We start from the raw sequence: 12,918 nt of genomic DNA, 5'->3' as shown, positions 1-12,918 counted from the left end.
GAATCAATTCCTATCGGGAAAACTGTTAGTCTGTATGCTATTCCAACGGACCAAAAACAATGCAATGGCCGCTATAGGCTTGTGGCTATTGAACTTCCTTTTCAAGTCCCGTCATATGTCATTGTGTTCTAAATGAACGGACTTCGGTGTGATCGTGTGTATGCAAGTCCGTTTCAGCGGAACTCCGTTGGAAAGACCATCAGAGTTTATTCTGACGGAAAGTCCAGTCGTGTGTATGCGGCATTAGTGTTAGTGTGTACCCGGCTTAAAAGCTCTATTCACACTTGTGCAACTTGTCATGCAACTTTGGATATCAAAGTTGAATGACAAGTTGTTTTCCCAATGATAACCATTTGTGACAGACAATCCTGTCCTAATCTATCCAAAACAAAGAAGGTTTTTGGCATGGAAAACTTTAAACTCAAATTAGTTTCCCTTGAAAGCAAAAGTTACCGGACAATTTGATGTCTTCCTTCCACTGCTGCCCATCACTGATAACCCCCTCTTTCCCCCAGGTTCCTTAGAAACCCAGGCATTCTCCTGGTGGCTCTACACGGGACCAATATTTTCTTTCCTCCCGCTCCTTTCCCTTCTGGGAGGCCATTCGAGAGACACAGAAGCACTTTCGCTTTCTTCAACTAAAACATTGGATTGCTGCCCTGCCCTGCGCCGCACGTCCACCTTCCCATATCAAAAAACGTGCCAACATGCCCGAGGGGCCCCTGACTTCATCTCAGCCATCTACCCATCTTTGAATGGACGCACGTCATCAGCATTCCTCTCCTACATGTCTCAATGGGAGCGGGACTGCCAATCCCCAATAGTTGTAGAGGACTGGAGTAAGGTTTGGAAATAAATTGCAAAATGTTCTTTTAATACAAATACACTAGAAGCCCCATATAAGGTTCTTTTCAGGTTGTACTAGGTCCCCGCCCGGGTCACCTGCTCCAGACCCTCTCCTATATAATGGTCCACAGGGGCGCAAAGTTGGCTCTATTGCATTGCCCGATTCCTGGCCTATACACACCCCAGCAGAAGCTGGCTACTTATCTTTTTATTTCCGCTTCCTTTCTCTCCTTCCTTCTCTAGACTGACTTTCCCTTACTCCCTCCTACCTTATTTCTGGTTATTTTTTTCTCTCGTTCTAACAGATTTCATGCCCTGGGGGTGGTCTCAGGAGTTGAGCCACCCTGGGATGTCCGTGAGTAGGCCATGCTGCATGGACTCTTTATCCTTCAATATCATGCCTATTCGTATTCCTTTTGGATTCTGCTGTAATAACTGATCGTTCTTTAGCCCCTGCGCAGGCGACCTATATGCTTGCTTTCGATTTAAGTTTTGGCATAAAACCAATAAATACATTGAAACAGAAAAGTTACAATAAAATCAAACTAGATATTTAATAAAGATACACAAAGTGAACCCATCAAGACAGCTCTAGTAAATAATTATGGGTTGTCTTTCAGTACTGCAGGCTCAATTTCTTGAAGGAATGATTATTTTTCAGAATGTGCACACCTCTGCAATGACAGGTTGTGCCGCCATACTGACATGTTCCCAAAAGGAGCTCAGGGACACACAAAATACAAACACACACACACACACACACACGCTATAAAATCTACACATCTATAGTTAGGGAAAAAAAAAAAGAAGGAAGGAATCAATTTCAGTGCTGCTTATCAGGGAATTATTTTTAGTCACGTTTACTAAAACCAGTGCATTCAGAATTTGGTGCAGCTGTGCATGGTATCCAATCAGCTTCTAACTTAAGTTTGGTCAATAAAGCCTTTGCAATAAAACCTCAAAAGGTGACTGTTTCTGTGCAGACCTCCACCAGATTGCACACTCCAGTTTTAGTAAATGTATCCAGTTTCTATTTGTATTTTGTCACCTCCTGTGCAGCACAATAGATGGATGCTGGCATATCATAGTTTAGGCTTCACTGTGCTGTATAAAAATGTACTTTTTATTTCCCAAATACAGACTGAACAATCTGAACAAACTGTAGAAGTGACAATACCTGCAGGTCTGTTACATCGCCTTTGTGTCTGATCTCACACAACAATTTTATATCGGTTAAGTAATCTTCATCCATAGTAATTGTTCCAAACTCTCCAGTGGACCATATGGAAACTTTGTTTTCCTAAAACACAATTGAGAAAAGTTATGACCATAGAATCACATTATAACTAGGGGACCGTTAGTAGATCAAATTTTCTTTATGGAAAAACCATGTTCCCCATCAATATGCATATGGCATAAATATTACTCACCTCGTCCACAATCCAAGGGAATTTATGGACTGGTCACTCTACAGCAGCCTCTCCCAATCAAGGTTTTGCATAACCCTAGGGTACCCCCAGATGTTGCTAGGGGTTCCTTGAGCAATTTCTGCCTTTCAGATAAGTAAATCGCTAACAAGGACCTTTTTAGCAATCTGTAAGGTCTCATGAACACGGATATACTTCAAAAACGCTGCCAGAAAAAAAAAAAAAAACTAAAATCTTGCATATTTGCATGTGTTCATGAGTGTATTTAAGCACATTTACAGGCACTTGGCATTTAAAAGCGTATGAGCCGGGGGGACTTAGCTCTCCCATAGCCCGCAGCTGAACAGGACTTTAGGCTGTATTCACACCTATGAATTTTTTGTGCTTTTTGCATTTTGCAGATTTGCACTACAGATCGTGTTCCATAGGAAACAATGTTAAATGGACTGTAGTCAAAATCTGCAAAATGCATAGGTGTGAATCCAGTCTTAGGGGACTTTTACTACCAGCTACATGGACGAACCTAGGAACGCCAACTCTACTAAAGTCCGGGATCCTCTCAACCCCCGCCAGGCTCATCATCTGCCAGCTTTCAGGACTACTTCACCACGCCTGACATTCCCCTCAGGGGGCGATAGCCAAAATGGCGCCAGGCATCTTTGCTCCTGCTCCTCTCATCGGCTTGGTCCCTCACAGGGAGAGATTGATCAGGGGCCATTGCAGACCTCCTCCACCCATGGAGGGGAAAAAGTATTTTTCCCCGGCGGCCTCACCCATGGCTCCACCATCAGTCCAGGCCCCTCCAGTCTACACACACTGCTCGGATGCATTCCCGCGCTTCTTGTGGATGGGTCTCTGACCCATGCAAGCAGGGGGCTGGGACGATGACCCAGGATCCCCCACACCCTTGGACTGCTCCGTGGACTCCCTCGACCCATCTGTTGGACTGTCTTTGGCCCCCGACACACTCGGGATGAATGAATGAATGAATGAATGAATGAATGAATGAAATACTTACGTACATACGTATAGCGCATAATGCGAACTGAATCGCCTCTAGGCGCTGTGGCGAGCTTTGATCATCTTTGATCAGGCTTATACAAAGAGCAAGCTCCAATCAGGCCTCTGCATCTACTCATGCCTCCCCAAAATCTCAGAGGGAGCCCCGCTCCAGGGACCCCAGTTCCCCCAGAGGGGCAACAGGGACTTCTCTGTCCTATGCCAAAGCTGTCTGCTTGCCAGCAATTTCTCACAAACCAGGAGATTCACATTCACCTGCTCCCTGTCCTTCATATAACTCAGCGTGGCATGAACCTTGGGACACCCACCAGCTGCCTGCGCCCCAATTCCCACCTGCAGTACTGGTGGGACCATATCTTCTATCCTCTCACCGTTATTGCCCCACACAGATTGGAGTACTTGACCCCTTGCACCAAATGCCTTTCCATGGCATTCCTACCACCAAACTATGCCTACCAAAGAGGACGTTAAGCGGATAGAGTGGAGATAGAGGAGGAGATCCAGGAAACTAAATTGGCGGTCCACAGCACGCAGATCCAGGGATCTGACCACCATCTTCTTCTTCGGGACATGCAGCAGCATGTTGAGGAAAATTGGGGGCACAGAAATAACATCCGAGTGCGAGGCACTCCGGAACCTGATGGTCCAGAGGACCTCCAATCCACCTTGCAGACCCTGTTCTACCCTTTGCTGGTAGACTCTCCAACTAAGCATATTGAAGTTGATGGAGCACACCGGGCCCTACCACCAAAAGGCTCAACCTCCAAACCAGGAGATGTTGTCTGCCGGTGTTGTGTCGGAAACTGTCCCCCGTCAGATAGTGTCCGCCTTATACTGTGCTTGTGCAGTACGGAAGACAAGGAGACGCCGAAAGTCTCCGAAGATGAATGGCGCCTGCACACTGAGTCCAGGTTCAAGCCCCACCATCCAAGTGGACAGAGTTAGAATAAAAAATTGCAGAGCGAAGCGAGGCTGTGCCCAAAGTGTGGTGAGCGAAGCGAGCCCGCGAGGGGCCCTGTTACTAAGTGCTACCGTATGTCTACTTGGATGGTGGGGCTTGAACCAGGACTCAGTGCGCAGACGCTGTTCATCTTCGGAGACTTTCGGAGTCTCCTTGGCCTCCGTACTGCGCAAGCGCTGCGTAGCATGGGGCGGACACTATCTGATGGGGGGACAGTTTTTGGCAGAACACCGGGTCCACTCTTAACCTTTGAAAGAGGACATTATGCGAAAAGCCCGCTCTCATCGCAAAGTGTTCTTCAAAGACACCCAGATCCAGCTCTACCCTGACCTTTCTTGGATTACCCTCCAAAAGCAGACTTCTCCAACCCCTCTTGCGCACATTGCAAGAAAAAGACATTAATTATTGCTGGGGATTTCCTTTTAGCTCAACAGCGAAGCATCAAGGTAAATCTGTAATGCTGCGTTATCCAGAAGATCTTGCTACTTTCTGTGATGTCCTAGAAATGCTCATCCCTCAGCTCCCAGACTGGGATCTTGTGTCTACACCACCTCACCAACCACCCCCAGTATGGCAGAGGATCTCTCCACAGGTCCAGACACCCCTTGCAAGTCTACTAAACACAAGAACGGATGAAGGACTTGGGACCCGAGGAACCAGTGTCTGATTTTCTTGATTGGTCCCCATTGACATTTGCTTGTTACTAGCCATTAGTGGTTCTGCCCTACTCCTCGATGTTCCCATAGTCTCATCATGTTATATATTTTTACTCAGCTTTTCTAGCACTCGCAGTATGGGCAGGTCAGTTAGTGACTTAGGAGAGGTTAGCTTTACCCTAACTAGCCCCCCCCCCCCCCTCACTGATCCTTATCTTTGATCATTTTGGTATTTCCCTGTCCCCACCTGTGGTCAGGTAGCTATATACAGCTCCTTGCAAAAGTATTCAACCCCTTGGCTTTTTACCCATTTTGTTACATTACAGCCTAATTTTATTTTTTATCTGAATTATATGTGATGGATCAGAACACAATAGTTTAAGTTGGTGAAGTAAAATTAGAAAAATAAATACATAAAACTATTTTTCAGAAAAAAAAAACAACACTGATAATTGGCATGTGTGTATGTATTCACCACCTTTGTTATGAAGCCAATAAAAAGCTCTGGTGCAACCAATTACCTTCAGAAGTCACATAATTTGTGAAATCATGTCCACCTGTGTGCAATCTAAGTGTCACATGATCGGTCATTACATATACCATCTTTTTGAAAGGCCCCAGAGGCTGCAAATCAACTGCCATGAAGACCTAAGGAACTCTCCAAACAAGTAATGGACAATGGATGTTGTTGCGAAGTCAGGGTTAGGTTCTAAAAAAAAATATATATATATAAAATTTATATCCAAATCTCTGATGATCCCTAGGAGCACCATCAAATCTATCATAACCAAATGGAAAGAACATGGCACAACAGCAAACTTGCCAAGAGAGCCGCACACCAAAACTCATGGACCGGGCAAGGAGGGCATTAATCAGAGGCAGCACAGAGAAATAAGGTAACCCTGGAGGAGCTGCAGAGTTCCGTAGCAGAGACTGGAGTATCTGTACATAAGACGATAAGCCGTACGCTCCATAGAGTTGGGCTTTATGGAAGAGCGGACAGAATAAAGCCATTACTTTTAGCAAAAAACAAAATGGCATGTTTTGAGTTTGCAAAAAGGCATGTGGGAGACTCACAAAATGTATGGAGGAAGGTGCTCTGGTCTGATGAGACTAAAATTTTACTTTGTGGCCTTCAAAGAAAACACTGTGTGGCGCAAACCCAACACATCACCCAAAGAACACCCACAGTGAAACATGGTGGTAGCATCATGCTGTGGGGATGTTTTTCAGCAGTCGGGACTGGGAAACTAGCCAGAGTTGAGGGAAACATGAATGGTGCTAAGTACAGGGATATTCTTGAGCAAAAAACTGTACCACTCTGTGTATGATTTGAGGTTAGGACGGAGGTTCACCTTCCAGCAGGACAACGACTCCAAACACTGCTAAAGAAAAAACTTGAGTGGTTTAACCACTTCCCACCTGGCCAATGCATATATACGGCCGGGTGGGAGCCGTCTACTTCTGATAGGATGTTCAGGAACGTCCTTCAGAAGGAGCGGGATCCCGCGCAGCGGCGCGATCCCGATGTGCTCGTGTCACCCGGACATGGCACATCTCAGATCGACAGGAGGGCTCTGTGATTGGCACTCCTGATCACATGACGGCGTGTCCAATCACGGCCGTCATGTGATGTAAACAAACAGCCGGTTGCTAGGCAATCGGCCCCTCCTCACACAGAAGTCATTGCTGAGGAGAGGAGAGCAGATCGCTGCAGCGGACTGGTGATCAGTGAGTATGAGCTGTTTTTACAGCTTTTTACTCACTGATCAGTCTAGTGTAAAACACACAACACACCACACAGTGTAAACACAGTCCCCACACATGTCCCCAAAACACACGTGTCCCCAATAATAAAAACATGTCCCCCACATACGTCCCACTAAAATCACATGTCCCAATGATTATCTGCACACATGTACGTGATCACCTGCACACATATGTACATGATCATTTGCGTACATATGTCCGTGATCACACAAGTCAATTATTATACACTTAACGGATTTTTTTTTACCAAAAACATGTAGCAGAATACATTTTGGCTTAAATTTATGACAAAATTAGATTTGATTGGATTTCTTTTAAAATAGAAAAAAGAAAAATATTGTTTTTCCAAATTTCCGCTTTTTTTGCACTTATATCGCAAAAAATAAAAAACGGAGTCGTGAATAAATACCACCAAAATAAAGCTCTATTTGTGCGAACAAAATGATAAAAATTTAATTTGGGTACAGTGTAGCATGACCGCGCAATTGTCACTGAAAGCGCTAGAGCGATGAAAGCTGAAAATTGGGCTGGGAAGGAAGGGGGCGAAAGTGCCCTGTATTGAAGTGGAGAAACATGTAAATGTGTTGGAGTGGCTTAGTCAAAGCCCAGACCTCAATCCAATAAAAAAATCTGTGGTCAGACTTAAAGATTGCTACTCGAAGGAGCTGGAGCAGTTTTGCAAGGAGGAACGGGCAAAAATCCCAGTGGTAAGAGGTGGCAAGCTCATAGAGACTTATCCAAAGCGACAGGGAGCTTTGATAGTCACAAAAGGTGGCTCTACAAAGTGTTGACTTTAGAGGGTGAATAGTAAGTGCTCATGCACACGGACGTTTTAAAAAACTGGCTGCAAAGCTAGCTCCGACGCCTGGAAAAATCGGCGTTAAAAAACGCGATTTTTACCGCGTTTTGCATTGGCGTTTTTGCGCGTTTTTTAGCGTTAAGTAGCGTTTTTAAAGAAACATCTCTTGGCTATAGCACTCAGAAAACAAAGAAAATATGTTGCGCGTTTGTGCGCGTTTTCCCGCGATTCGCGTTTTTACAGCTCTAGCTCCGCGCCAGGGAACGCACTGGTCCTGGGTTTTTTTTACAGCTTAAAAACGCCTATGCCATTTGCAGCTCAAAAACGCCTAGGTGGGCATGAAGCCATAGACTAACGTGGACAGGCCTTTTTAAGCTGCAAAAAACGCTCAAAAAAGCGGCTGTAAAAACGTCCGTGTGCATGAGGCCTTATGCACATTGACTTTTTCTGTTATTGTGTCCTATTTGTTTGCATCACAATAAAAAAAAAAAAAAAAAAAAAAAAAACGCCATCTTCAAAGTTGTGGGCATGTTCTGTACATTAAATGATCCAAATCCTCAAACAATCCATGTTAATTCCAGGTGGGAAGACAACAAAACTCGAAAAATGCAAAAGGGGGTGAATACTTTTTTAAAAGGCACTGTAGGAATGTCTACAGTTTTAAACCCAACCGGGTTCCTTGTTGTTAGTTTATAATGAACACTGTATTGTTGCTGTTTTCTACTGTACTCCTTTTTTTATCCAAATATTGTAATAATTTACACTACCACTTTAGTGAGGACTTACTACCGTATATACTCGAGTATAAGCCGAGATTTTCAGCCTCTTTTTTGAGGCTGAAAGTGCCCCCCTCGGCTTATACTCGAGTCATCGCTGTCTGCCCGCTCGATCAGCGTGTCGAGCAGACAGACAGCGGCCATTCTATAATTCAAAAGCCGCGCCTCCGGCTCCGCCTTCGCCTGTGATAGGCGGAACACTGAATTTCCCAGCAGCCTGTGTTCCGCTTATCACGGACATCGTATCATCCTCGTACTACGGACGAGGATGATACGATGTACGTGATAGGCGGAACACAGGCTGCTGGGAAATTCAGTGTTCCGCCTATCACAGGCGAAGGCGGCGGCGCAGCTTTTGAATTTTACAATGGCCGCCGACGAAGAGGGCACGGGACGGAGGCAAGGCAAGGCACGGCACGGGACGGGACGGGACGGAGGCAAGGCACGGCGGCGAGGCACGGAGGCAAGGAGGCAAGGCACGGGACGGAGGCTCGGGACAAAGGCTCGGGACACAGGTAGGCTGGACACACACACACACACACACACACACATGAATACACACACACACAGGGATGGATGGATGGATGGAGACACACACACACAGGGATGGATGGATGGATGGATGGAGACACACACACAGGGATGGATGGATGGATGGACACACACACACACAGGGATGGATGGCCGGACACACAGGGATGGACGGACACACACACAGGGATGGACAGGCATGTCTTACCCTCGGCTTATACACGAGTCAATAAGTTTGCCAGTTTTTTTGGGGGTAAATTGGGGGCCTCGGCTTATATTCGGGTCGGCCTATACTCGAGTATATACGGTATATATATTTCACCGATACCTAGCTGAGGTTAATTTTATTTTTCAGCTTAGACATATTCTGTAGTACCATTGACTATGGTTGTTTGTATTTTGCTCTCACATCAAGTGGATTCCACAGTTAACGTACTAAGACTTTACCTTTGTTGACAATTTTGGAAAATCAATACAATTGCTATTTGGGGGGGGGGGGAGCGTATGAGCCATTCTATTGGCTAGAATATTCATTTATTTTAGCCACCAGAATATGCTTATGCTCTCGTTTAGATGTGTTTATGGATGTATGTGCATCAATTATGCTCACAAGTGCCTCTCCAAACTCAGCTTTGAGGATTTTTCTTTACCTATGCCACCGAACACTGCACAAACACACGCATGGCCACATTAAAGAATATGCAGCTGTGTTTATGGGCATAAAAAAAAAAATAAAAAAAAAAGAAAAGGAGGAAAGATTCCCTAGCAGTGGCATGTTTTTCTGCTCATATGTATGAGCCCTAAGGAGAGCAATCTGCCCAGTGACCATCACACCAATGTACTGTAAACATTTGATATTGGTAAAGGTTCCCTATGTCTAGGAAGTTATTTCCAGGGTTTCTCTGTTAAAAAAAAAAAAGTTGCAAAAAACACCATTAATAAGGTTACATTCACACCAGCGACTAAGGCCGGTACAAACTGTAGAGGCAGCTCCCGCTGCGGTTTTTGGTGGCTGGCCTCATTCACTATAATGACAGGATGCTATCGGCCACGTGCATTTGCAGCTGTCTGCACAGACAGCAATTAACCGCGGAGATCGTTGCTAGATGCACACAAAGCGCATCCAGCAGCGATCACCACTGGCTGTGCATAAAGCTGCAAATAGGTGCAGCTGCCAGCGTCCTGTCCCATGAATGAGGCCAGCCACCACCCCTGGTCAGAATGTGATGTTCTAAACTTTAAAGCGTAACTAAAGGCAAAACTTTTTTTGGATAGCGTGGAGAGGGATTAGAACACATTTTATGCTGTCTGTGACCCCATTAGGTAGATTCCCCCCACTCTATTCGTCACATTTTTCATTGAAAGTAGCAGAAAATCCCAAATGTTGGGTTGACACCAGAACAGTAATAAAAGGGAAAATCTTACAATGGGGATACTAGTTCTGGTGACACCCTGGGAGTCCCTCACTTTAGAGTGATTGTCACTCACTTCCTGTGTTGGCTATGGGACAGGAAGTGAAGGGAAAGCTCCCCAACAGGACATAGGTGGCAAAAAAAACAAAACAAAAAAAACACACACACACACACACACACACACACCTGACAGGAGTTATAACCCTTCTCTAGCCAGAATTAAAAAAAGTTTTGCCTTTAGCAACACAAGCCCATTCATTCAGACTAGTGCATAGATCTGTATTTTAACGCACTTGTAAAATGCAGATCAACACATTGACACATTAAAAAAACAAGTGTTTTCTATGTGTCCTATTCACACTACAATGTTGCGTTGACCTGCTTTGCGTTAAAATGCAACAAGTAAGCATTTTAACGCAATGCATGAAAACATGTGTAAAACGCACATCAGCACAATAAAAAAAAAAAAAAAAAAAATGTTGGCTTGGCATTCATTTTGTCCCTTCACGAGCACCCATGCCAGTGCCATCTATCTTTGAGAAATTAGATAGTGAGAATAGGGACAGTGTATGCAGAGCAGGGGCTTTCTAGTCAGCATTGTTGTGCTAGACACCCTGGAGTAGATTTACTAAACTGGGGCACTCAAAATTTTGTGCAGCTGTGCATGGTAGCCAATCACCTAACTTCAGTGTGATCAATTAAGCTTTGACAATAAAACCTGGAAGCCGATTGGTTTCTGTGCAGAGCTGCACCACGCAGTTTACCAAAAAAAAAAAAAAAAAAAAAACCTCTCCAAAAATGAATACATCTTCATATTTAAATCCATTTTCCCTGCATGTCAGTGTGAATTTAGCTTTTTACTATTGACCTGCGTTTTCCCCTCATTGAAAAAATGCAGGTAACTGCAATGACACAGTAGATTTCCATGTTCACAACAGAAAGCTATGGTTCCCTGCATTCCATTGCATAGAGGGCCTGTTCACCCCTGATGCAGTCGGATGCATTTTTGACTGCACTTCAACTGTATATAGCCAGTCATATGGTCATAGTTCACATTAGTGCTGTGCAGTCCAAAAAAAGAGAGAGAATGCAGCATTTTTCCACAACACAATGCACATAGAAGTCCAGGGAATAAGAGAAGAAGGAAGCAACCTCACAGGACAGACGCAGATAGAAAAAAAAAAAAATGCATATACACTGCATGTAAATGCACAAAAAAAAAAAAAAAATCATCAAATGCATGCATACATGCAAGGAAAAAAATACAGTGGATGTTCAGATTCTACTGTGAATGGGCTTTGCAATTTTATGCAACAGGTTTGCATAACGTACACAAAAGGTGTCACAATGCACCCCTCAGGGCCCATTCACACTGGAACGCATTGTCATAAGGACCCCCCTGTACCATGCAGGCGCAGCGCTTGCTCAGTACGAACCACAACGGAGCCGCCGAAAATAGCCGAAGTTAAACACAGCGAGTCAGCAGTTCATGGCGCCTGTAACAGAGCCGCTCGCCACGCTTCGGGCACAGTGTCGCTGCGCTCGACATATTATTATTCTAACTCTATGACTACTTGGATGGTGGAACTTGAACCTGGATATAGGGCAGAATGTAGTGTGCAGGCGCTGAGTACAGCTGACTGTGTTCAGCTTCAACGGCTCCGTAGTCGTTCGTACTGCGCAAGCGCAGTACCGGGGAGTCCTTAAGTCATTATCCGCCGGGGGAACTTTCTCGGCAAGACACTGGCTACCTGCAATGCGCTTGGGGTCTGCTGCAGGGGTTACCAACAGCCCAAAATGCAATGCATTCGCCCGCACTGGATCGCATGGTACAAAAAAAGTACCACGCAACGTGGTTGCCGTACGTTTCAAAAAGTAGCACGTTCGCTACTTTTGGCGCGGCGTGATTTCAGTACCAAGACCAATGGGGCTGAAATCGCAATGAAAAGAACTGCATGTGTAGCAAACAGGAACTGCACGGCGTTCCTGTGCGATTTACGTACAGCTATAGTGTGAATGGGCCCTTCAGAAAAGGGTAGGTTGGTTCTTGTGTGCGGTGTGGTGTGCATGGGGCCATAGCCAGCATTGGGCAGAATGGTCATACAGCATCACATGGCATCCATAAGCACTAATAGGTTGTATTACATTCTCCACTGATAGTAGCAGGAAATGAAAAGATAAAGCGATGCTTTTTCCCTAACCAGCCCCCATTATTGGTCAGTGTGGAGGGTCCATGCTTGTGTTTCTCAGTATCCGGCCCATGCTCACCTCATTGTCCCAGGAGCCCGCAGCGAACAGGTCCGGCTGCTGCAGAGAGGAGGCCGGCTCCGGGCGCCAGCGGGTCTTACTGATCTTCTGAGACACGAACTTGGCTTTGATGTTCTCCATGATGTGGAATCACAGCTCTTCTCCCACACAGCACATGGAGCGCCAAATTCTGCCACAACTATGACAGGCCGACTTCTCTCTCTAGTCTCCTGATTGGTGAAACTATTCCCCACCTAGTTTCTGTCATACACTTGGGGACAAGATGAATGAGAACTGGGAGCAACTTATGTCTCCAGTACAATGGGAAAAACAAACGGTAAGGCGGCCATTTTGCCGTAGCTTAAGCCCATCTTTATTATACAATAAGGCTTCAAGAAGATGGCTCTTGTACTATAGACGGGAAGATATGGAACTCTTTCTTCGATAAGCGGAGTTTTCAAATAGGTCGCGGT

General features: G+C 45.2%; 1 protein-coding gene across 1 annotated transcript in view; it reads right to left on the bottom strand.

The window, feature by feature from the left end:
- Window positions 1–12,688, bottom strand: part of NUP43 (nucleoporin 43) — a 34,262-nt gene extending 21,574 nt beyond the window's left edge. The window contains exons 1-2 of the mRNA XM_077486673.1: window positions 12,467–12,688; window positions 2,024–2,146 (exon numbers count right to left, since the gene is read on the bottom strand). Coding sequence (XP_077342799.1) covers window positions 2,024–2,146; window positions 12,467–12,586 — 243 coding nt within the window. The 5' untranslated portion in view covers window positions 12,587–12,688. The remainder of the gene's footprint in view (window positions 1–2,023; window positions 2,147–12,466) is intronic.
- Between the last annotated feature and the right edge of the window lie 230 nt (window positions 12,689–12,918).

The sequence above is a fragment of the Lithobates pipiens genome, unplaced genomic scaffold (assembly GCF_037356315.1).
Source record: "Lithobates pipiens isolate NorthernLeopardFrog02 unplaced genomic scaffold, aLitPip1_a1.2 Scaffold_18, whole genome shotgun sequence".
NCBI classification, from domain to species: Eukaryota; Metazoa; Chordata; class Amphibia; order Anura; family Ranidae; genus Lithobates; species Lithobates pipiens.
Note: the sequence above shows the minus strand (reverse complement) of the source record. Positions and strands in the feature narration are given on the sequence as shown.